The following is a 25,069-nucleotide window of genomic DNA, read 5'->3' as shown; positions in this document are numbered from 1 at the left end:
CGTTCCAATTAAATATTTGTAACGAGGGCGGGGCGCTAAGGTTGGATGCTCTCCTCTCGAAATTCTTATTGCTACAGAAAATCAAAGATTATCTCCCCCAATAACAGACACGACGTGTTTGTAAATTCCGCAAGTTTCCTCTTGTGACCACAGGTTGAACGGTGTCCGGTAGCAGAGGAGAGTATTATTATGAAGGCTCTGACAGGAAGATTGGTGCCGGTTTTGTACGCTAACATCCAGAGCACCCTGTGTACTAACGGCTACCTGCCATTGGTGGTCTACGCTCTCCGGCTTCTGCTACAGTAGTGTGTGTGTGTGTATGTGTTCATAATTCTGTTCAGCTTGTCGTCTGTCCACATCTGGTTGCCTTTGGACAAGGACGGTAAGAAACGGACACCCGCTGAGCTTAAGTTAAAATGAAGTTTTGAGTCTCCCGCACGTAAAACGTGTAACGTCAAGCTAGCTAACAGTAGCTTGCATGTGAGTTTAGGTGTTCCAGCAGGGGTGCAGCGGACACTTATGTAATTAGTCAGGTAATTAATTAGCAAAGCTACATGTCTGGTTAGTAAAGCGAATGGTTATTTTATTTAGTAGATTATTTTTTGCAGACATACTGAAATCTTTTGAGGATAGTTGTGTTTATTTAATTTACTGTAATTATTGTAGCCGCTTTGTTATTTGATGATTGAACTTTTTAATTACTCGGTTATACACATTATTTTATTTTGATAGTTTAACCCGGAAGTATTTTGTTTAATTTGGCAGACTTGACATGAATGGAATTTTTGGTCCGCTTGGTGTCACCTCGTCTCTGGAGGACCATGTGGGGCGATTAACTTAGAAGTTACAGGGGGTTAAAGTCGTGTTTCATATTTTTGCAGTGATCCTTTTATTTGAAAATTGTTTTGGGTTTTTTGGGGGAATTTTTAAAACCACCATCTGTTTGCTACATGTGTTGTGTAAATCATGATCCAGACACAAAAAAGTACCCAAATATGTCCTGTCCCATTCTTCTGTCCTCAGTTGGGACCCATGCAGTCACATAAGTCTAAAATCCCTCTGTGATTGACCGGGAAAATGTAATTTGTCCCCTTAGTGCACGCAGTGGGGGCAGGACACTGTAAACCTGAGGGAGGGCATCTGTTTATGTCATTCATATAACAGCTTTTTCCTTCTTTTTTTTTTAAGATTAAATAACATATTGTATGATACAGTGCCAGAGCTTAGATATAGATTTTCTTATCTTTTATTAATGGGTGCCTCAGCCTCAGCCAGCCCATCCTTCAGGCTGTAACGATTGTGCCTCTAACGAGATATTATTCTTCCTCTGGTTGTTATTTTCCCTAGGTGAGACGTCCAGCTTCGACTGTATGAATTAATGTGCCTGAGAGTCTGATACACATCTGTTCGATGGCTACCTCAGGCTCCACCGCCTCTGCCTCAATCCCAGCCACTGTGCCTGAGGGTTTCCATTTTGAAACCAAATATATTTTGCTTAACTACCTAGGAATGGTGCCTGCAGGTAGATCAGACCAACCAGCTGCAGCTCAAGGTGAGAGGAAATGCTTTGCATTCGTGGCAAACCTCTTATTAGAAATCGCTGACGAGACGAGCAACAGTTGTTTTTTTTTCCTTCTCGTTTTGCACACTGTGCACGTACACAACCCTCACACACTTGCATTCAGAGAGCACACAATTAGTGGCGTTCACATGCACACATGGTTGTAACATAAAATATCTGGGATGTGTAGGCACGTAGCCACCTGTTTTGCCAGCTTAATTTGGCTCTGACTGGAATCTGACTTTAGCAGGAGAACACATTCAGAAGACCTGCATGGACACTTGAACATGATAGCTGAAGCCAGTGTCTGTAAACCAATAGATTTAGTGGATTCTCATCTAAAGCCCAGCTAGAATCCTTTCAATAACCCAATATGGTGACCAGAGTGCATAAAGCTGTCGTGTCTTCAGAGGTCTTTACAGCAACCCTGTTACATGGCTTCAGGCATGCTGGCTCACATTTTTCTTCTTGTTCCCTTTTATGGGCGGCATACCAAAAAAGGTGTTGTGGAACAAATGTACAATATAGTAATGGTTTTCTGTGTCTGCTATGTGAGACTAGAGAAAGGATGTGTGAAGGTAAATGCCAGCAGCTGTTCGTTTCTTTTAGTTTGTGCAACCAAGTTGTGACCTCACAGCGTTAATCCTGAAATAAATCTTAGTGATTAAAGAGCACACAAGACTGCTGGAGAGCCTCTTTGGATGATGCATGAAAGTAAAGGAGCAGAAGTATCTGAAAAATGTATTTGGAGCAAGGAAAAGAAGACGAGAGAGGGGGAAGTTCTTTATTTCCTGTCCATTTTATTGTTGTGTGCATGCTTGGAATGGGCGGAGATGGCAGATGAGTGGCTGATCCCTGCTTTCCGCTTGACCCGGTCCAATTTCTGACAGCCTGTCATGTGCAATCACTGTAGCATTACTCACACACCAGTGGACCAAAGCAAAATAGTTGTCTGGCTAGCTGTCTGGCTAAATGCTGACACAGCACCAAGGCCAGGAAAAGCCAACACTGGTCCTCATGGCACCCATTCAGGGACAGGAGAGAACAAGATCCCAGTTGTCAGAGTGTCTTCTTGCTTTTTGTTAAAAAATGTCATTATTTGATTTCATAAACTGAGAAAAGTCAGCTAGTAAAGCGGTGAAGAATCCCCACTTCAGAAGTGATTCATCAACCAATGGAGTCCAGTCACACTGGAAGTGCCTCTGGGTTGCATGTATGAACATTATAAAATGATCCCTGCATCTCTCCGGGGTGAAAGGTCAAATTTTATTTTATTTTTGTGTAAATTCAATGCAGCCCCACTTGGCGCCTTTGTGTTGCGTGGTTCGTTACACCCTGAGCAGTGTAGACTCGGTGCTGTAAATAATTGACCTCTGCCTTGATAGCCTTCGTGCACACAATGACTGAGAACCATTAACAGTTTTTTGCTTTGAATTCAGGCTCGTCAGGCTGAGGAGGAGCGGCTGCCTGCAAAGGTGGTTCTCTCCTCCAGGAACGTTGGTGTGCACGGCTGGATCGTTGACACGCTTTGTGTATTCATAGTGCAGGCATCAACCGCTCATCTTTATAGTGGAGTCAAGATCAGGCCCGATTTCCACTTTGATGTTGATCCTAGCCTGTTAAATATTTCATGATTTAATAAAAGGTCAGATCCCATATTTGTTGTGTTAACTTAACCCGTTCTTTGTCAGATCCTCTATTTAATTTATCAGATTATATCCAAAACCAGTGAGTGCATAACTTTTATGAATCAAAAAAAGACAATGAACCTTTTCGAAAAAGCCACATGACCAACTTTATTATAAGTTGTTAGAATAGTTACATAAAGAAAACTAAACACATGCATAAAACAATAACAAAATAGCTGCTGACATCAGTGCAAATGACCTTTTCTGAAATATGTTCATGGTTGAGGATGTGCTGAAAGAAGGACTGCTTTAAAAAGCGACCATGCAAATGCAACAAAAACAGCTGGCACACACTGAAATGACCATCCAACCACAATATCCTGTTAAAATGCAGTCAAGGCAATTCAGAATTTCCAGAACAGCTTTTCTTTAGTCGTGTTTTAAGACATTTGGGGAAGTTTTGCATGAAAATTAGGGCGACTGTGTGGGAGAGAGCCAGAAAGAATGAAGGATGGAGCGACAGTGGTTCATATTTCATGTTTGTTTATCTCTTTCAGAAGATGCAGAGGCTGAGAAAACAAGATCCAGAGTGATAAAGGAGCAAATAGAGGAAGGGCTGAGAGAACTGGATGGCGAAATTGCCGCCTGTAAGTGATCACAAACATACACAGCTACAGTTAGGTCCATATATATTTGGACACTGACACAAGTTTTTTTTTCCACTCGTTTACTGAAACTAGTTACATAATGGAGATAATGTGTAGAATTTCATCTTTCAGGGCATCCACATTCAAATTGGATGAAGGGCAGTGTTGGGAAGGTTACTTTTAAAATGTATTCCATTACAGATTACAGAATACATGCCCCGAAATGTATTCTGTAATGTATTCGGTTACGTTACTCAATGAGAGTAACGTATTCTGAATACTTTGGATTACTTAATATATTATCATGCTGTTTAAAACTACGTGAATGTACTATTGCTGTGATTTATTACTGTTACCGAAGGTCCGCGGCTCCGAACCGTAGTAAAGGGACCTCTGGCTAATACGGTGGGTTCTGTGTCGGCTCGTAGCTGAAAACTAGCTTTACTTTGTTGTCTGGGTCAACTTTGCTAGCAGAGACAGAGAGAGGCGTTGAAAGGCTGCTCCAACGGAATTTATTGTTTTTGGAGGAAAACACGAACACGGTGTACAGTCGAGTCTTAATAGCTTACTTACAACTGGGCTCGTCAGGCTCTCTTCTTGGCTGCAGTGGTTATTATTATATTTACATGCTTCCAGCTCCCGTTTTTGCTCGATGACAGCTCGTACTTTTCCTTTTTCTCCCTCCCTCGCTCACAGACACATAACGTGTATGGCAGTCCATTCTCCCTGCAGCACGGACTACACTGCCCATGATGCTACATTCTTTAGAGCTATACCTGTAGCATTCTGCCTATTAGCTTAGCACAACAACAACAACAGGCGCTCTCTCACCCAGGAAACACGCAGAGAGAGAGCGTCACCCTGTAACCATGGCAACCGTAACGCTGCCGCCTGGAACAACAGAACGTAGCTGTCAAACAAAACCCAAACAGTCCTGACCCGCCACAATATCAAACAGGGAAGTACCGCCGTGTAATCCATTTATTTCAACAAAGTAACTGTATTCTAAATACCACCTTTTTAAACGGTAACTGTAACGGAATACAGTTACTCATATTTTGTATTTTAAATACGTAACGGCGGTACATGTATTCCGTTACTCCCCAACACTGATGAAGGGTTTAGGAGTTTCAGCTCCTTAACATTTGCCAGCCTCTTTTTAAAGGGACTTGAAGGCTATTTCATTGGCAGGTGTGGGCAATTCCTTCATTATGTTGTTTCCAATAAAGCAGATAAAATGCCTGGATTTGTTTTGAGGTGTGGTGCTTGTATTTGGAAGATTTTGCTGTGAACAGACAACATGCGGTCAAAGGAGGTCTCCATGAAGGTGAAACGAGCCGTCCTTAAGCTGCGAAAACAGAAAATAAACACATCTGAGAAACTGTTACAATATTAAGCGTGGCAAAATGTACAGTTTGGTACATCCTGAGAAAGAAAGAAAGCACCGGTGAACTCAGAAATACAAAAAGACCTGGACGTCCACAAAAGACAACAGTGGTGGATGATCGCAGAATCATTTCCATGGTGATGAGAAACCCCTTCACACCAGCCAACCAAGTGAACAAGACTCTCCAGGAGGTAGGCGTATTGATATCCAGGGCTACCATAAAGAGAAGGCTGCGTGAAAGTAAATACAGATGGTTCACTGCAAGGCGTAAGTCATTCATAAACCTAAGCAAGGAGTTTATTAAAGCAAAGAAGGGGAATATTCATGAATGGCCAAGTCAGACACCCGATCTTCACCCAGTTGAGTATTTCACTTGATGAAAACTAAACTTTGGACAGAAAAGCCCAAAAACAAACAGCGACTGAAAGCTGCTGCAGTAAAGGTCTGGCAGAGGATTGAAAAGGAGGAAACCCAGCAGCTGGTGATGCTCATGAATTCAAGACTTCAGGCTGTCATTGCCAGCAAAGGGTTTTCAACAAAGTATTAGGAATTGACTATTTTATTTTCAGTTATTTAATTTTCCCAATTACTTTTGAGGCCCTGAAATGAAAGGATTGAGTTAAAAATGCTTTAGTTTTAGACATTCTCATGCAATCCTTTTGTTCAGACCACTTAATTAAAGCTAAAAGTCTGCAGTTTAACTACATCTGAGTTGTTTAATTTAAAATTCATTGTGGTAAAAACCAAAATTAGAAAAACTTTGTCTCTGTCCAAATATTTATGGACCTCACTGTAGTTCCAGAGATTAGCCTTCAAAAGCACTGAACACCATCACTAGTCTGGTCTTAAGTTTTTAAACTGAAGTTGATCAAAATTAAGTTCAGTGTGCAAATATGACACATGTACAGTTAAAGCTCTTTGGTTTCTTTCCAAAAAGCGTGAATATTGCTGCTGACTGCTGTGGTTGGTCACCAAAAAGCTGATTTTGATTTTAAGTGAATGATTGTTTTGTCTCACTCTGGTTTCTTTCACAGCTCACACACGTGGGTGGTTGCTTCATCGTGTTTCACTAGTCAAAGATGCTTTAATGTTATTCTTAAGTAAATATGATTTATGAGTCTCATTAACAGGATCTCAGACATTAGTTCAATTACAATAATGCATACAGAGCCATAAACGGAGTCATACATACAGTCATCAGCAATCATGTGACCCCCTATGAGCAGCACTTTGGCGACAGTGGGAAGGAAAAACTCCCTTTTAACAGGAAGAAACCTCCGGCAGAACCAGGCTCAGGGAGGGGCGGGGCCATCTGCTGTGATTGGTTGGGGTGAGAGAAGGAAGACAAGATAAAGACATGCTGTGGAAGAGAGACAGAGATTAATAACAGATATGATTCAATACAGAGAGGTCTGTTAATACATAGTGAGTGAGAAAGGTGACTGGAAAGGAAAAACTCAATGCATCATGGGAATCCCCCGGCAGCCTACATCTATTGCAGCATAACTAAGGGAGGATTCAGGGTCACCTGGTCCAGCCCTAACTATATGCTTTAGCAAAAAGGAAAGTTTGAAGCCTAATCTTGAAAGTAGAGATAGTGTCTGTCTCCTGAATCCAAACTGGAAGCTGGTTCCACAGAAGAGGGGCCTGAAAACTGAAGGCTCTGCCTCCCATTCTACTTTTAAATACTCTAGGAACAACAAGTAGTTCTGCAGAGCGAGAGCGAAGTGCTCTAATAGGGTGATATGGTACTACAAGGTCATTAAGATAAGATGGGGCCTGATTATTTAAGACCTTGTATGTGAGGAGCAGGATTTTGAATTCAATTCTGGATTTAACAGGAAGCCAATGAAGGGAAGCCAAAACAGGAGAAATATGCTCTCTCTTTCTAGTCCCTGTCAGGACTCTTGCTGCAGCATTTTGGATTAGCTGAAGGCTTTTCAGTGAGTTTTTTGGACATCCTGATAATAATTAATTACAGTCGTCCAGCCTGGAAGTAATAAATGCATGAACTAGTTTTTCAGCGTCACTCTGAGACAGGATATTTCTAATTTTAGAGATGTTGCACAAATGGAAGAAAGCAGTCCTACATATTTGTTTAATGATATGTAGGACTGCTTATTATTAGAGGTTTAATAAAAAGAAAAGTTAGTCAGAAGTGCCGCACTAATTAAAACAAACACTCTTTATGTTTCGTGTTCTTCCCTTTCTTTGACTACCTCCTTTAAACGAGCTGCACTTCTTGTCAGCGATGTCACTCTGTCCTGTGACCTGTGTTGCTTGCAGCCTTTTCCAGGACGGGATTCGACCGACACAAATCACTGGTGTTCGCTCCAGCCAACCCGGAGAACTCCATTGAGGACTGCCTGGCTGCAGTGGGAGACAGGGTGGCCCAGGAGCTCGACACACACCTGTCAGCAGCCGTACACACACTCCTCACAGGGTGAGTTTGTAGAGTTGTGGCTGCACGATAGTAACACTGGCGTTAATAAGTAACGGGGACCCTTTTGACAAAGTGAAGCTAAATCAGCAGCTTTTCTTTGCTTTAAGTTTATTGGTGCTTCTCTGGACTGCATACAACTCCGACAGCTATGTTTTTTGAAGCTATGCATAAAATAAAATGTACAGTATTTGATGGCTTCCTTTGTTCTAAGACTCATATATGTACAGTAGTCTGGATGACTGCCATCACTTCCATACTTTTCCTTCACGCAGGTATGAAAACAGAGAAAGAAAAGGAAAAAAACCAAAACAAACAAACAAACAATGAAACATATTTACAGACAGATACAGTTTGTAACTTTATACATCCAGAGAGAGGGCAATTGAAAAGCCAACACACTCAGTAGCAGATGGTGACATAGCATTAGTACATGTTATTATAAAAAACAAACAAATATTTAAACAACCATTCCTTCAGTGATGAATATCAGCGATATCTGGCCTTATAGAACTTACATAGCGGAGCCATTTTCCCCAAATTTCTCATACTCAAAATTCACTAAAACAGTAATCTTTTCCATCTTATAAATCTCAAAAGTTACATCAATCCAGCTGTTTAATGTTGGTGGATCCTGTAGCTAGCAGCACACCAAGGCTATGTCCACACGTACCCGGGTATTTTTGAAAACGCAGATTTTTCTATGCGTTTGCACCTTTCGTCCACACGTAAACGGCGTTTTCGGTCACTGAAAACGGAGATTTTTAAAAACTCCGGCCAGGGTGGATATTTTTGAAAACTCCGTTTTTGCATTTACGTGTGGACGAGAAAAACGGAGAAAACGGAGAAAACGCAGCGTCAAAGGTGTGCGCATTTTGTGACGTCACACTGTGCGCCACGTTATTGTTTCGGTGAAATAAATTTCTACAATACTGTTACTGTTAATTGTTCTCTCTGCAGTGTTTAAATGCTTACATATATACACACACAGTTACTGTCCCTCCACACATACGACTCAGTTCTGCTTCTATGCCCCAGCTTTGTTTACTTTTTCCCACCGAGGCTTCTAGACTTCTGATTGGCCAACATTTCTACACTGTTAGGAATATAGCGCCACCTGCTGCTTTGGCATGTTCCTAGCAGCGTTTTCCTTCATTTCTGCCTTTACGTGTGGACGGGATTATTTTTTAAAACGAAAACGGAAAATCTCCGTTTTCAAAAATACCCGTGTACGTGTGGACGTAGCCCAAGTAAGTATTTCTCTCTTCCCTTTATGTCTGAGGGTTTGTATCCTAAAAATCTGGATTTGAAATCAAAGGGTAAATATGTACTAAATATGTTTTGCATCACTTTATGGACTTCTCTTCAGTAGTTCTTAATATTCTTACAATCACAAAATATATGGTAGTGGTGTGCTGTTTCATTTCCTCCAACATTCACAGCTTTCATCATCATAATGCGCCTTTAAAGCTGGGCTAATGAAAAAACGAGCAAGACTTCCATATATGTGATGTTGTACTTTTCCAATGAAAAGAACAAATGTGTCGCCATTCCTCTTCTGTAATTGCCAGATCTCCCTCTTTCTCCCATCTTTCTTTTATATACTTTGTTGAATAATTGCTGAGATCATGAAGACTTTTGTATATTTGTGAGATTACACCTTTCTTCATTTCTGACTTATAAGCATTTACAAAGAGTTGGGTAAATGGCCTCGCTGTAGTGGGTATTTGGTTTTTAATGTTTCGAGTATAAACGTTTCTTAACTGTACGTATCTATCGTGGTCTTGGTTTTCTAAATGAAACATTTGCTTTAAAGTTTGGAAACTCATCATTTCATCTTCCTTTACAATACCACATATCGACGTAATTTCTTTATCTCTCCAGTTTTTAAAACTAGGGTCTATTTGATTTGCTGTAAATTCCGACTCATATTCACACCATTTTAATATTTTTATATCCTTCTCCAGCTTATTTTCTTTTACCACCATTTTCCAAACCCCTAGTGTGGCCTTTACCCAAGGATTTCTTAATTTGGAAATGTCCTGTAGATTTTTATCTGCTAGAACTGCCTGTATATGCATATCGGTTATTGTTTTGCATTCAATTTCTTTCCATGCTGCTACACATGAGGGATCACACCAGTGCAACACTGCCCTGATCATTGCTGAAGTATAGTATTTTTTTTAAACGTGGTAGTCCCCAGCCGCCGTTCTCTTCAGGCAGTTGTGATGTTTTGTATCGTATTCTGGGTTGTCTCCTTTGCCATATAAATCTAGAGATCGTTTTGACTCATTCAATAAAACATTTGATTAATCTGGAGTGGGAGGGTCAGAAACAAATATAAAAATCTCGGTAAAACATTAATTTTGATGGTTTCTATTCTAGAGCTTATGCTCAGACATGGGATATGATTCCATTTTGTAAGGTCCTCTTTGACTCTTTGATATAAATGGTTGTAATTTCTGTCAAATAGTCTTTTTGTATCTTTAGTAAGTGTTACACTCAGGTATTTAATTGAGTCTGTTCCATTTCAGTGGATGTGCTTGTCTGAGCTTTTCAGAAGGATTATAATTGTAGGGAAGAGCTTCAGTTTTATTTAAATTCAGTTTATATCCTGTCATTGGACCAATGTTTTTAAGACAGTTCATTACCTCTGGCAGAGACTCCTCAGGTGTTTTTAGGAATAAGAGTACATCATCGGCATAGCATGCTATGTTGGGCTAGTGGCTCCAGAAATATGGCAAAGACAAGAGGAGAGCAGGCACAGCCTTGTCTCACTCCCCTCTCCAATGTTAGAGGTTGACTTAGGTGACCATTAATCCTAAGCCTTGCAGTCGGGTTATCATATAATGCCTTTACATTATTTATTACCGGCTCATTAAAACCAAATTTATGCAAGTCTACTGCAGTTGTTACTGTGTGAGAAAAGTGTTATTATCTCGAAGGACCGACACAGTCACTGTTGATACACTGCAGGTATTTGCTCGCTATCAAGGTAATGAACTTTTGAACTTTAACAATCAGAGGAGGAATGACATTTATTGACAGTACTTTTAATTCTGAATGTTTGGGGGGTTTTTTTTAGAGTAAAGGTAGTGTGAGCTAAGTGGACACAGAACAGTGTCATACGGACACAGTTTTCTTTTAGGTCTTTTGGTTTTGACTTGCATTACATTGTTACTTCTGTACTTTCCTAAACTAGTAAACCATAAAATCCTGAAGCCACTAGAGCACATACAGCGTTCAGTATCAGCTCAGATATGCTGGAAATGTCTACAAGCTTTTATGTTCCCAGGGTTAGCCTGTATACTGATGATGAAAGTGAAACCAAAACACTGCACATCTGATGAATCCTACTGAAATGATTCATGAGAGAACTTTGATCAAGGAAAATAAAAAAAATTAGGAGCTGCTCAGGTCGTACAGTTCAGTGGCTGACTGATAAAGACTGCTGATCCAAGTGCACATTCATTAAAACTGCCATCATAAGTAAAACAACCAACATACTTTTGACCTAATATTAGCTCATTATTCTACTCTTGCTCCAGGGTAGAGCTGGTTTAGTTTTGTGCAGTGTTGTAATTTAGTTTTTAATCTGAGATGGTTTTGCTTCATGTTTTAAATAACAGCTTAAACTATTGTGTTAGGTTTGTGTGGTCTTCGCCATAGTTTGTCTTGTTCCCCGTGAGGTTGCCTGTAGTAGAAAACGGAAATAAAAACTCTTCTGCTATTTTAATGATGAATCAGTGTAGCCCCTCCCCACACAGACAGCAGAGGCATTAGCGCCTTGTTTTTACAGGAGCTGCTTATAAGTAAAGATAATGACATGAAACTGTAGCAAAGAAGATTAAATATCTATAAGATAATAAAAGTTATTTGATGCTAAAATGTGATCTAGGTTGATAACTGGTGTTGCTGCTACTTCCTCAGTTGTTGCAATCAATTAAACTAAGGTAAAAGTAGTCCTGGTAAACAGTTACATTTAACCTTTAACCTCCTCAACATGAAGATCATGTGTTTATGATCGGTAGTCATTGACGGCTGTCAATGACTACCGCCCAGTAGCACTCACCCCCATCATCACTAAGTGCTTAGAGCAGCTGGTCCTAGCACACTTCAAATCCTGTCTCCCCCCCACCCTGGACCCCCACCAATTCGCATACCGCCAGAACAGGAGCACAGAGGATGCAGTCTCCATCGCACTGCACTCTGTCCTCTCACACCTGGACAACAACAACACATACGCCAGAATGCTGTTTATAGACTTCAGTTCAGCATTCAATACAATCCACCCCTCACACCTCATCAGGAAACTGACAGACCTGGGCATCAGTTCCCTCATCTGCAAATGGTTACTGGACTTCCTGACCAACCGCCCCCAACATGTCCGGCTGGATAACCACTGCTCATCTACAATCACAATGAACACCGGTGTACCACAAGGCTGTGTGATGAGCCCTTTCCTCTACTCCCTCTTCACCCACGACTGCAGACCTGCTGATGGTTCCAACACCATCATTAAGTTTGCAGATGACACCACGGTGATTGGCCTCATCAGTGACAACGATGAGGCCGCCTACAGGGAGGAGGTGGATTGTCTGGCTGAGTGGTGCAACAGAAACAACCTGCTGCTTAACACAGAGAAGACCAAGGAGCTCATCGTGGACTACAGGAGGAATGCTGACCCACATCCACCCATCCACATTAAGGGGACGGCTGTGGAGCGTGTGAGCAGCTTCAAGTTCCTGGGAGTCCACATCTCCGAGGATCTCATTTGGATGACCAACTGCTCCAAGCTGGTCAAGAAGGCTCACCAGCGCCTCTTCTTCTTGAGGACTCTGAGGAAAAACCACCTGTCCTCAGACATCCTGGTGAACTTCTATCGCTGTACCATCGAGAGCATCCTGACCAACTGTATAACAGTCTGGTACGGGAACTGCTCCGCCTCGGACCGGAAAGCGTTGCAGAGGGTCGTGAAAACTGCCCAGCGCATCGCCGGAGCACCACTTCCTGCCATAAAGGACATCTACAGGAAGCGGTGTCTGAAAAGGGCTGGGAAAATCATCAAAGACCCCAGTCACCCAGCACATGGACTCTTCACCCTCCTGCCCTCTGGGAGGCTCTACAGGAGCCTCCGGACTAAGACCACCAGGTACCGGAACAGCTTCTTCCCCACAGCTGTCAGACTCCTGAACTCTGCCTCCTGACATCTGACCCACGTTAAACTCATGGACTGGACATACACACACCCACAACCACCTAAACACACACACAATGGACAACCGTCCCCTCAAACACACAATAATAACATGGACTGAACCACCATTCACAACCACCAGCACTTTATAGCCTCTGTAGAAATTATCCACATATCTCACTGATCTTAACTGCACTACTGTATAGTTCTGTGTAAATAATCATTCTGTACATACGATAATTTTTAATCCTACAACTGTTTATAACCTGCATAGTTCACATTTCTGTATAACTGTATATCTCAGATTTCTGTATAGTTTTTTTTATTTCATATTTATATCCTGTTCATAGCCTGTACATAGCTTGTACTCACTACAGCCTGTACATACTTATAGTTATAGAATATTCCTAACATACTTCATACCGTGTACACTATAACATACCATAATAGACCCATTTCTGTAACATACTTACATATCTATATTATTGCTAATATATATTGTAATATATCTATATCACTAAAGCACTTCTGGATGGATGCAAACTGCATTTCGTTGCCCTGTACCTGTGCATGTGCAATGACAATAAAGTTGAATTCTATTCTATTCTATTCTATTTAATACTAATGGTAATGTCTGTGTTTTCAGACCTCTGGACTATCAGAGATTCAGACGCACAACACTGGAGCTCTCAACACACACACCGGGAGGCTGGAGCAAGGTGAGCCGTGAGTTCTGCTTCACTGATTAGAAGTGAGACATAATTTGCAAAAGGTGCAATGTTTCCAGTTTGATTTTCTCCTGGTAACAAGAGAGAGGAGTCAGATTTATGTCTCTTATCCTTGTGAATGAACTGTTTTCTGTCTCTCGTCACCACTGCCACCAGGTGCTTGTTCCATTAGTGCTGCTTCAGGCTCTACAAAGTGAAGGCCAGTCTGTGATGACTCTGTTGGACCTGGGGCTTCACTTCCTGGAGGAGAACGAGGCGGACTACATAACTCAGCTTGGGGGATGGGTGAGTTTTTAAACAAAGGGGAAAAATACATTATAAATAAGTCTAATTACCTGAAACAACTAACAATCTAATACCATTTTAAGATTGCCTGCATTTGTATAGCGCTTTACTTGGTCCCTAAGGACCCCAAAGCGCTTTACACTACATTCAGTCATTCACACACTGGTGATGGCAGCTACATTGTAGCCACAGCTGCCCTGGGGCGCACTGACAGAGGCGAAGCTGCCGGACACTGGCGCCACCGGGCCCTCTGACCACCACCAGTAGGCAAACATGGGGTTAGTATATTGCCCAAAAATATTTGGGATCAAACCATCGACCTTCTGGTTAGTGGCTGACCTGCTCTGCCACCTGAGCTACCCCAGTAAAAACTAAGAAAACTATATTCCCAGTTTAGAAATACTTAAAAACAATCTTAGATTGCAGGTGTGATGAGACTACTACTGAGACTTTTAAGTTTTAATAAGGACTAAATATTATTAGGACTGTGCAGAGCATGCGTACAGAAAACAGGAAGAAAAGATGCTGCGTAGCGGAAAACTTTATTGCACCAGCCTAAAAAGATGTGCACACCTCTTGATAGCCAGACGAGGGCATCAGTGAGCTACAAGAAATGCATCGGTTTGCTAGATTAAAATGAGCATCAGAATACCCATGGTTATAAATTCTCTACTTCTATATAAATAACCAGACTGTTATGTATACAGTGTATTTACTGCTACGTTTCTTTGGGCCAATAACCATAAACTCTGAAGATTGTCAGGCAAAAATAGGACAGTACTTCTGTTCTGTGGAGTTTTCATATTAAAGATAAACCCTGTTCGTGTAAACTGTAGCTGTTGATGAATGAAAGTCTAGCAAATACACAAGTTGTCCTTCCACGTCTAAGTCCCGATGCTTTTCTGCAGGTTCACTCTTTCCACTGCTTCTTATTATCATAGATAAGCAACTTGTGCAACTTTGTTTCTAGGTTTACATCTTTGCAGAGATAATATTTGCCAGAACGCAGCGCTTTGCCGTTGTACTTAGGGAGTCTGTGCGGTGCTCTGCTATTAACGAGGCCACGTTGACGAACGTTCACGTGACTTGACATGTTAACTGCTGCTCTGGTCGCCATTACATCATTGTCGTGCTCTGGCCGGTTTCACACAGTGTTATGTGAACACGGTACGCTGGCTTCAAACAAAGCTACATTCTTGCTCCGTGTTATGTCATAGTTGATGAACGGATGATAAGCTCGGGCACGATCGGCAACGGAGTGATGAACTGAAAAGAGAGAGGGAGTGCACGAAGAGGCCGTGGAAAGGAGAGGGCACGAAGGAGGGAGGGATGAGCGCAGTCTGGGCAAAGTGAAATCTCCATTAGTTTGACAGCTGTCTGCATGCACAGCTCCAGCTGGCTTTCTACCTGCGCTCCATCGCAAACCGTCTTTTTTGACTCTCTGGGGCTTTGTGCGTTCACACTTACATTTCACAACTTTCACGCTCAGGTAAGATAGTTTACTTGTGATGCGTGCTTGTCTGCATGCGTGCATGTGTGCAGCAGTGACCGATTTTAAGAAGCTAAAAAGGTCTTTGCTTCCTACCAGTGCTCTGCTTACTGTTGTTAACATTTGGCATATGAGGCCGTGAGATGGAAATTTCCACAACAAGGAGGAGAGTAAATGAAGGTTTTCTTTATTGCATCTATCAAAGTTATATATTAATCAACAAAAAGGGTCTTTTTGTATTTTACAGGATATTGGAAAAAGTTTTTGTTGTGTCTGCCGAGTTCTCTTTAGGACACTGAAATGCAAGTTAGGTCTGGGCGGCTCGATTAATGGCTTTGTTAGTTACATCAGAATACACAAAGGATTTGTATGGCCCTAATGTGGCGTCCACTTCGTTTGGCGAGGACAAAAGTAGCTGTCAGACAATAGACAGTCAGGGGTGGGTCTGAGGAGCACACGGGGGGACGATGGGTGAGGTGATAAAAACAAAAAACCTTGAGATGTCGAAGCTTGTCGTCGTCGTGCTCGCGTGATGTCGGTGTCCTGCTGTCCATCTGAAAGTAAAACTGCTGCATAAGAACCGAGCGTGCGCATCAGCCGCTTCATATCGCCGTCCTTGAGAGTAGAACGGGACATGAAGCCCAAAACTCGAAGGCGCCGTACAGATAATTGCACCTCTACACTCGGAGAAAAAGATATTAAAGACATTACTTTATTGCTGCATATTTGATATTCAAAACAGCATATCTTTAAAGGCAGTAAGGAAATATATAGGCCTCAGTTTTGTATACTGGAACAAGCTGCCCTGCTTAGAAACTATGATGATATTTTAAGGCTGAGGCGCTTTAAAGGCCCGAGTCTTTGTCCTGTCAGGCCATATCACGCTACACCCTGTGCAACTGTGCTTCCCCTTGTTATGTAAGCATCCTCTGGCCTGCTCTGGGCTTTAATATGTGCATCACTGTGACCCTGCATCAGCATGAATGTGGACCAGCAAAGAGTGTCTGCGCAGGCTGAGGAAGCCCCCGAAATAACTCTAATAATCCCCTAAAAACATCATCACAGGGGCTTGACTGACCCGCTGTAAAAAGTTGCTAAAGCAGCAGGACACTGGCTGATTGCCAGTGATGAAGCAGGACAGACATTCATTGTTTTTCTGCATCTATGTCAATCCAGCTCCCCCAGCTACCCACAACACCAACACTGTCAGTGATGTTTGGCTAAAACCCAATATTTACTGATCGCAGATTGTGTAGCTGCACACAACAAGACACTCTGTTGCAATACGATTTGTATTTATTTTTAAAAGGTGCTTCTCCAGAAGTGCTGTGGAGACGTGTGATTCCAGACAGTCAAGCACGTCACACCCTGCTCGTGGTGGTCAGCTTCACAATGCTCTCGGTAGCATCTGCAGGGATTATTTATGGGGGTGGGGATGAAGTGTGCTAATGAAAGCCAGGGTAATGTGAAATGCTAAAACTGGATTACACAATGTAAAATAATAGGAATGTGTCTGTTTTTCTGTCAGTAATAAAGATGTTGCAGAAGAGAAGCTGATAAATAGTGTGCTGTTGGACAAACGCGAGGATGCGTTCATGGTGACGAACATTTCTTCTCTGAAAAGGGAAACGTCGCCTGAAACGATGCGAAAGAAGCCTCCACAGCAGTTCTGAGGGATGAGTTAGTTTAAAAATAGGGATGTGTGACCTGTTGTGAAATTTGTCTGTTTGCTTATTTTGTTGCTGTTAATTATTTCCCTTTTGTGAAAACAAAGAAGTCTTTAATGTAAAACAGTAAGTAAATGAATAACCGTGCTGTTTTAAAGATCTCGTGTTACGTAGCAGATGAACGATGGCCCCTGACGTTGGTAAATGTTGTCACACGTTTCCTTTTTAAAGCTGGCTCCTGGTTTTTTCTCGTCTTTCTCAGCAGTTTGTTTCATTCAGCTCGGTCAGCTGTATGACCCCTTGCAGGACCAGTGATTACATAACGCTCATATAAATGCCAAGGGTGCATACTAACCAGTGACCGTTACACTGACTAATCCCCAAACTGAATATCAGTAATTGACTTGTTGATGTGGAGAGTTTGCTTTTTGTGACAACGCTGTCAGATTTGCAGCATTTGTAGGATTTTGACTGTATGTGACGGCCATGCCAGTGTGACTAATGTTGATTTATCAGCAGAAGTGAGTCACCAGGGCAGTGGCTGTGTTACTCTTACCCTCAGCGATAGCTTTCTGCTTCGGTGTTTAATTACAATGTTATTTAACCTTGGGTTGCAGAGAGCCTGTTAAAATGCACAGTAGTAACACGTAGGCTGCGCACCTTTGGCTCTGCAACAAGAATGTGCAGTGCTTTTATGTAGTTTGTCTTAGGGCAAGGGTGGAGAACTGAGCCTGAGAACAGAGCAACAAAACCCACTCGCTGTGTTTCTGAGGGACAACCTGAAGCATTGGAGAAAGTTTAGTTTGCATGTCTTCTCAGGTATGTTTTTGCTTATTCTTTATAAAGTGTTTCATTGTGTTTCTTAGTTTAATCCTAAACTTTATAAGCTTTATATTCAAGCTTTATTACTGGTACTCTAACTTTAAAATATGTGGTCATATAGTTAGTCAGTAATAGTCTTTGTATTACTATAGTTCATAGGTGTGAACCTTGTGAAAACACAAACCATAAACTAAATAGAATTTTAAACCAGGATCTCTTTGGCTGTGGACTTTTTCTTTTTTCACCACACGGCAACATTAACCTGCTGCGTCGAGCTGATGTGCAGGCTGTGTCCTGAGAGGGGAGGATTTTGTGAAACACTCCTGCTCTTCAACATTCAAATCAGCTTATGCAGAAAGCAAATGTTGGATAACGATGAAACGCTGTTGGATTTAATCTCCGTCCTGCTTCCCAGGATGCAGCTGCCACGCACAGCACTGAGTCTCTTTGTGAGGAGAATGACCTTCACGGCTTGTAGGTTTTCTAAAAAAACAAAACATGTTTAAATACATCAGACGTCGACGTGCGAGTCGATCAGATCCAAACGTGTTGTCAGGGGCACCGTGAAGAACATGCTGACATATTCTGCTTATTTCAGACGAAGCTGCTGGCGGCTGTCTGAACCCCTCTATCTGATGCTCACGCGAACACTCACCCTCCCTGTTTGACTAACACTGCGTGCCTGAACTGTCTGCTTGAATCTCATCAGCTCAGGTCACACCTATGTGACATGCAACACAGCAGGAAAGCCTGGCCATGTCAGATACAAGCTGAACTTCCTCAGTCAAGCACAGTTTAATATCTCTAACTGTTTTAGCCAACATCCAGACTTTTCGTTTCACATTATGCATTTATTTATTTATTTTTTTGCATGCATCATTTGCAAGATCTACCTGCTCGGCTGCTGTGACACAAGGTGGTTTGTATGTTGCTCTTTTGGTTAGTCAGCCTATTACTTTCTAAGCTAAATCTTTTCATCTTGTGTTGGTTGGATTGCCAAAAGCTTTAGAAATAAATGACTCCCAGAGGATCGGTCCTACTGACTCGAGTGATTTCCTTAGATTTCCCTCTTGTGTTGCCATGAGGTTGGATTTCATTTATGAATACTAACAAAGTATAGTATTGGCATATATGTTCCTCTTGCATAAACTGGAGTTGGAGTCGTAGCAATCACGATTTTCTGGAGCAAGTTCTGTTTTATATTATTGCAACAGATCCAACAGGGAGCGATTTTTGTTGTGATATGATAGAGAAATGTTAATGTGCAAAGTCTTGAAGCTACAGGATGTTGTTATGTTTGATTTCACTGCTTGTCTTGGTCAGTTGCCTATTTTGAACCACAAATTGTAAGTTAAGCGTCACATCACTGCATGGTCAGTGCAGTTTCTTTGCTAAATGTTTGCATGATAAAACGAGGCTTACTTTAATATATTAAGCTTCGATATATTGATTTATGAAACTTATTTAAATGGATTTTCTTCCAGCAAACTCAACCCTGTGTTATTCTTACTCACATGGTTATATTTGCATGTTACATAACAAGACCTCAGCTTACAGATGCTTCCTTCCTCTGTTGTTTACCACTAGGTGGCGTAGAAGATAAAACAAGTGTGGATTTAGTCTGCAAAAGCCCCCCCCCATATGTCCTATTATATAGCCTTATAACTTATTCTTGGTTATAATTTTATGACTCTGAGAAACTTTTACATGTTGCGAAACTTTTATTTCTTTTATTTCATATTTCTTAAGATGGTTTTCTTGGGAGAAGGTGCCCTCTGATGTTGCAGCCAGAGACTAAACTTTAACAAAACACAAAGATTGTAACAAATTCAACTAATGACTTGAATGTAAATGTCATGTTTGTTTCTGTGTGCCACAGGGTGAAGTGTTCAGCCTGGTGTTGGATGAAGAGCGAGGTGTGACTATTGCCGAAGACAGCAACGACATTTACATCCTGTCAGGAGACCAGGATCACGACCAGATCAGCCCTCCCTCGTCACTGCTGTGCACCGGAGACAACAGCAGCGAGCAGAGCTCCTGGCAGACAGAAAGCTTACCCGTGTCTCTGGCTGGCCACGAGTCGTGGGCACAGGTTGGTGCAATGGACCCTGAAGACATCAAGAGCCTGGACAGCAACGAGGGCGTTGCTCTGGTCGAGGAGCGTAGTGAAAACAACTCCTCAAACTCGGACATCGTCCATGTGGAGCGCGAGGAAGCCGAGCTGTTGGAGGAAGGCAGCGAAGGTGGAGTGATAGAAGAAAGCATGATGAGTGTTTTAGGCACTGACAGTGAGCTAGCTGAGCTCAGGGAGGAGTTAAGAGTCCAGACCCCACCAGTGACAGCTGAGGCAGACCCCACACCTCCAGCATCCCTGATTTCATTAGAAGAGCCAGTTGTGATAGAAACACCTGCAAGCTTGTCTGCAGAACCTTCATTCATTTCCTCAGAACCAGAGCTGCTTCCCTCTGCCTCTGAACCTGCTGAAGCCCTTCCCACTGAAGCTGAACCTGCAGTACCTTTGTCTGTTCCTGCAGTGGAACCTGAGCCAGAACCAGCTGCTGTCACTGCCCCAGCGACTGATCCAGTGCCTGCTGAAACGGCAGTCCCATCTCCAGCCAAGGAAATCCCGACAACACCAGCAGAGCCTGATTACACATTAGAACTAGCGTCCGAACCAGAGCTGAACCCGGAGTCCACCACTGTGTTTCACCAGCCAAAGGAATCGCAGCCAGAACCAGAGACTGTGGCAGAGCTAGACGATACGGTCGCTGCACCTCCAGTCGCAGAGGCTGCGGAGGCCCCTGTCAAAGCACCAGCTGAGGAGGCCCCAGTGCAGCCGGAGCCAGAATCAGAGCTCCCAGCGTTGCTTTATGGAGGGGCTGCTCTGGCAGTCCTTGCAGCTGTTATAGCCTTCGTTCTCATACGCTTTCAGAGGAAATAGCGTGAAAAAGTGTTATCCTCAGCAGCGGGAGTATAGAATGCTAAGGTAGAATAAATGTATTTGCATACACACGGTGAAACTCTCCTTAAAAGTAGTTTTTAAAAATCTTCCGGGTATAAAATGTGTGAAAGTGTCCCCCAGCAAACCAGAATGTCTTGTCATCCACAACCTTAGTGCTGGGAGTCCCTCGCTGCTTCTTTCAACCAGCTGCAAACACACAAATGTGAAAACGGTGCACTCCACTCGACTTCTTATTTTCTCTGTTTTTCTTTTGGGGGTCAGTTGCAATTTTGTTTCCAATTTCTTTTTGCCTCCAATCTTTTGTACTTATTACTGAGTACAAGAGCGTGTGTGAACTTTTATCCCTCTTCTCTTAGATTCAGCGTCTGTTGTGTCTCTTGGTTTGCTATTTGCGTTGTTTCTTTCATTGGAGCCAGCGAGGCTGGATTGAAAATTGACAGTGCTCTCACAGGAAACATAAACCTCAAGTATAAGTTGTGATGTTGTGCGACATATGGTTTTCTTGCTCTTCCGCCTCCTACGCAACAAAGGGTTATTTATATTTTTCTCCCTGTGAGTAAATCTGATACTTTCATAAACAGACCAAATGGCTTCTATGGAAGTGAATGGTATTTTTGATATTTTCGAATGAAACCAAAAATGAATCTAACGTGTCCATATTGCACAATAAATTTGTTATCAGTACATAAATTTGAATATATTGTGGTTTTAAAACATTTAAAAAAATCTTGATGCATTGTTTCAGAAACCAGATGTTCTTATGATTTTTTTTTTTTTTTAACTACTATATTTGGTTGCATTAGCCAAACAAGAACCACCGATTACTTTCAGTGTAAGTGAGCTATAATTACTCCAGAAAAGTAGGGCATGAATGCAGCACATTGATTCAATCTAGTTTATTTATTTGACATTTTTTTAGGGTTGAATTTGACTGGATCTCTATTCCCACCTATCCCAGTTACATCTCACCCTCATTTCAGTTACTTTGCTGTCGTGCTTTTGCGCCGCAGCATCTTTATTCGGTCCTCTGTACTTTGCCTTGTCCCCTTTTCCCTTATTGCGGCACTGCTCATAATACCTGACTAGTCCCACAAAGGTTCATTTGTAAGTGTCTGCCCCAGTGACAAGATATTACTTCCCTCCCCAAGTAGAAAGAAAAGCAGTAGCATGCTGAGAGTTATTGAAAGCAAAATCAGGTTGCCAAAAGACAATCAAAACCACTTCAGTCTTCAGAACAAACAGGAAACTCAACCTCTTACGTTGCTGTAATTTTGGATTTTGCGTTCACACTACATTAAAGAAATCACTGAACATTCTAGTAAACCAGCAGAGCACAAGAAACCAAAATAATATACTGAACAGGAAGTGGAAACAAACAGTGTGGAATCTCCCTTTGATTCCCTCAGAGGAAAAACAGCTGGGAAATTTATGAGGAACTCATGTAATCTGTTAGCCTGGTCCTTAACACACCCTCACTGCTGCTATCACGCAAAATCATTGGAGTTTAAAGATATTATAGGAATTTGTATGAATGTTCATGTCACCTTCAGTACTGCAAATGTTACACTCATCAACTTAAACTACATCTACTTTCAAAGGGAAACTTTACAAGTCCAGAGCAGGATGGATGTCACAAACAATACCCAACATGGCATTTTGTACCTTGAGTTTCCTACTGAACATTGTTTGAAGCAAAAAACAATAAAGAGATTAAACTACTTCAGCTGTGATTTATTGTTTTTGTGTATATACAATGAAATTATACTCTGAAGGGAAAAACTTTAATCATGCTACTTATATAAGCAACATAAAGTAAACATTTTTTAAGTAATAAAGAAAAATAACACTTAAGCAATAGTACCAAAAGGAATAATGAAATTCAAGTGTCATGTTTAACGCTTTCATGTTGTTCTTTAGAAGTGTTTGGCACTGGCACATCAACAAACTCCTTTCACAGTTGGCTAATCGTGAGACGCAAACTGCAGTTTCAGATGTAACTGTCATTTCCTTAAAGACAGCTTTTCTTTGGTCACAGAGCCTATGCAGTGTTGATGTACTGCAAGGCGGTGTGGAAAAGGTCTCTCAACCTCTGTGGGGTCTGCATGCACACCCTCTTCACCAGCGTGAGTGCAAGGGCTATGATGACTCTCTCCCGGGGTAGGTCAGGACCTACCCAACGCATCATCACCCTGTCTACTTCAAAGGCAAGGTAATCCTTCCATTTCTGGAAAGCAGAAACAAATAGATCAGTCCATACACTTGGGCTCAAAATAAAAACAACCTGGTGTGGCATCACTAGGGTAATCTCAATATATCCACATATTAGTTTTTCACTGGCATATTTAAAACTAGCCCTTGTTTACACATAGTTTGTGCACTGAGTAGTCCTCTAGCTGAACCCATACTCACTTGAAGAGGGGAGGTTGATATGTTGTTGCTCAGGTTCCTGGTAGCTTCAGTCACAATTCTATCTTCAAACTGGGCAGCGATTTCTCCCAACGCTCGTGCAACCTCAAGAACAGCTGCAGCCTGTTCATGATTTCCTGCAGCAAAAAAAAAAGTTAATACAATTGTATTAGAGTAAAGTTTAACATTTATGGCTGAAGTCATGTTTCTATAGTTTCCATTAAGACTATTTTAACATTCTGGACTACTGCTAATTAACTTCAGCTCTGTAGCATAAACAACAGTCAAGGTCATTTCCTGGTTTCACTTTGTTGTTTTGTTATTAACTGGAAACAACTCAGTCAATTGTGATTTAGTGGCATAACTTTTAGAAAATATGGCACTATTTGCAAACATCTGGGTCAAACTATATATTTGATCAGGTCTCTTAACTCAAGACATGTTTATAAAACATTTATTTTATTACACTGTCTCAAAAACTGCCACAAACAGCTCATTGTTGATTAAAAATAAATAAATAAATAAACAGCTGATGACTGTGGCACGTATACCAAAGTTGACTGTAGACAGTTTACATAGTTTTATTTTACTTACCCCGGATCTGTAGATCCACTATGGGGTGAAGATCCTGCATAGAGACTCCGATGTTGCTTGGATGATAACCATCAGTTTCAAGCTCTCCATTATCCAGGTTACGCGCGTCGTGCCCGTTGCTGTTGATGTCCCAAGAAAACTTGAACTGTTCGCCTAGCGAGTGAAGCTCCTTCATGTAGCTTGCGCTTTCATGGCCCTCTTGAAGGAAGGCGAAAATGAGCTCACTCGCCGAAACCCGAGTAGTCGAGAGGTCCATCTACAACCAGCCTGAGCCCTTAGATAAAAATTAACAATATTAAATGATATAGTAGCAGTGAAGATACCACAACCGGACACTTTAACATTACATCGAAATTTGTTTCTGACAGTCGCTGAGAGGAAAAAGTCAGTTCCCAACCAATATTTAAGCGATGTCAGTCAAAACAGAGGAAATTTAGGAATTTTGTATTTTAATAACTGGCTTTCAAGTGGTTAAAGAAAAAAAATAGTTTAAGCTAATGCTAACGTTAGCTTACCTTGGGCTCGGCTCGTCAAAGTTGTTTAACGTCGAACAAACTAAAAGTATAACAGGCAGCTAAAGTATACCTAACACCAAAATGACATCAAATACCGACTTGTTTCGCTTACACTCTTTTACGTCACCTGCGTTAACTTATTTGCGTGAAGTGAAAACTTATGTATGCGGCAGACTGCCGACTAGCTTCAGTCTTTAAAACAGCTTCCGCTACTGCGTCATGACGCCTTTAAATACCGTCGGAATTTTTCCCGCATATGTATCTTTTGACTGGCATACACGGTGTTGACTCCAAACTACCCGGAAGGCGTCAAAAACGCATATACGTTTAATCATGGTCATTTTTGACTGAATATGTTACATTAAAATAGTCCCACAGTTATAGTTCTTCTGGACATGTTTTTACAAGCTTAAGAAAGCGAATATTATAAGTCCCATTTGACTTATCCACCTACTTTGACTATTTAAATAACATATTTGCCAATTAATGCCTCTAGAAATTGTGATAGGAAGATATTTATATACTAATATTAGAATTTATGCAGTTATGCAAGTATTGTGTTAAGAATCAGTGGCAGTGTTAATGTGGCCTCGTAAAAAAAAAAAAAAAAAAAAAAAAAAAAAAGAAGGGGGGGGGTAAATAAATTTAATTGGATCTGTCTTGGGGAAGCCTATACTCCAGTTGGTATTTAAGATTATGACAAACAGAGCCTTTCAAATAACTTTCACAGTATGGTGGCTC

At 41.6% G+C, this 25,069-nt stretch overlaps 2 protein-coding genes across 2 annotated transcripts; one reads left to right on the top strand and one right to left on the bottom strand.

Annotated features, from left to right (window-relative positions):
- Positions 1-70: 70 nt before the first annotated feature.
- On the top strand, positions 71-22,532 carry bcl2l13 (BCL2 like 13). The gene is made up of 7 exons (XM_085165085.1): positions 71-382; positions 1,348-1,552; positions 3,747-3,836; positions 7,510-7,666; positions 13,507-13,579; positions 13,745-13,873; positions 19,731-22,532. The coding sequence occupies exons 2-7, from the start codon at positions 1,411-1,413 to the stop codon at positions 20,790-20,792; spliced, it is 1,653 nt and encodes a 550-aa protein (XP_085021211.1). The 5' UTR covers positions 71-382; positions 1,348-1,410; the 3' UTR covers positions 20,793-22,532.
- Positions 22,524-24,551, bottom strand: bida (BH3 interacting domain death agonist). The gene is made up of 4 exons (XM_085165102.1): positions 24,329-24,551; positions 23,814-24,087; positions 23,223-23,356; positions 22,524-23,037 (listed from the first exon to the last, which is right to left on the bottom strand). Exons 2-4 carry the CDS (start codon positions 24,067-24,069, stop codon positions 22,852-22,854), a joined length of 576 nt encoding a protein of 191 aa, XP_085021228.1. The 5' UTR covers positions 24,070-24,087; positions 24,329-24,551; the 3' UTR covers positions 22,524-22,851.
- Positions 24,552-25,069: the final 518 nt, after the last annotated feature.

Source organism: Neolamprologus multifasciatus, chromosome 7 (genome assembly GCF_963576455.1).
Source record: "Neolamprologus multifasciatus chromosome 7, fNeoMul1.2, whole genome shotgun sequence".
Lineage (NCBI taxonomy): Eukaryota > Metazoa > Chordata > Actinopteri > Cichliformes > Cichlidae > Neolamprologus > Neolamprologus multifasciatus.
The sequence above is the reverse complement of the archived record's forward strand: the minus strand, read 5'-3'. Positions and strand labels throughout refer to the sequence as shown.

What these genes read in the sequence shown, in the direction of transcription:
- bcl2l13 (XM_085165085.1), top strand. Translation starts at nt 1,411, where the DNA reads ATGGCTACCTCAGGCTCCACCGCCTCTGCCTCAATCCCAGCCACTGTG. An exon ending in CCAACCAGCTGCAGCTCAAG is followed by an intron (nt 1,553 to 3,746) that starts GTGAGAGGAAAT and finishes TATCTCTTTCAG; the next exon opens with AAGATGCAGAGGCTGAGAAA. An exon ending in GTACACACACTCCTCACAGG is followed by an intron (nt 7,667 to 13,506) that starts GTGAGTTTGTAG and finishes CTGTGTTTTCAG; the next exon opens with ACCTCTGGACTATCAGAGAT.
- bida (XM_085165102.1), bottom strand. Translation starts at nt 24,069, where the DNA reads ATGGACCTCTCGACTACTCGGGTTTCGGCGAGTGAGCTCATTTTCGCC. An exon ending in AGTGGATCTACAGATCCGGG is followed by an intron (nt 23,357 to 23,813) that starts GTAAGTAAAATA and finishes TTTTTGCTGCAG; the next exon opens with GAAATCATGAACAGGCTGCA. An exon ending in TATCAACCTCCCCTCTTCAA is followed by an intron (nt 23,038 to 23,222) that starts GTGAGTATGGGT and finishes TCTGCTTTCCAG; the next exon opens with AAATGGAAGGATTACCTTGC.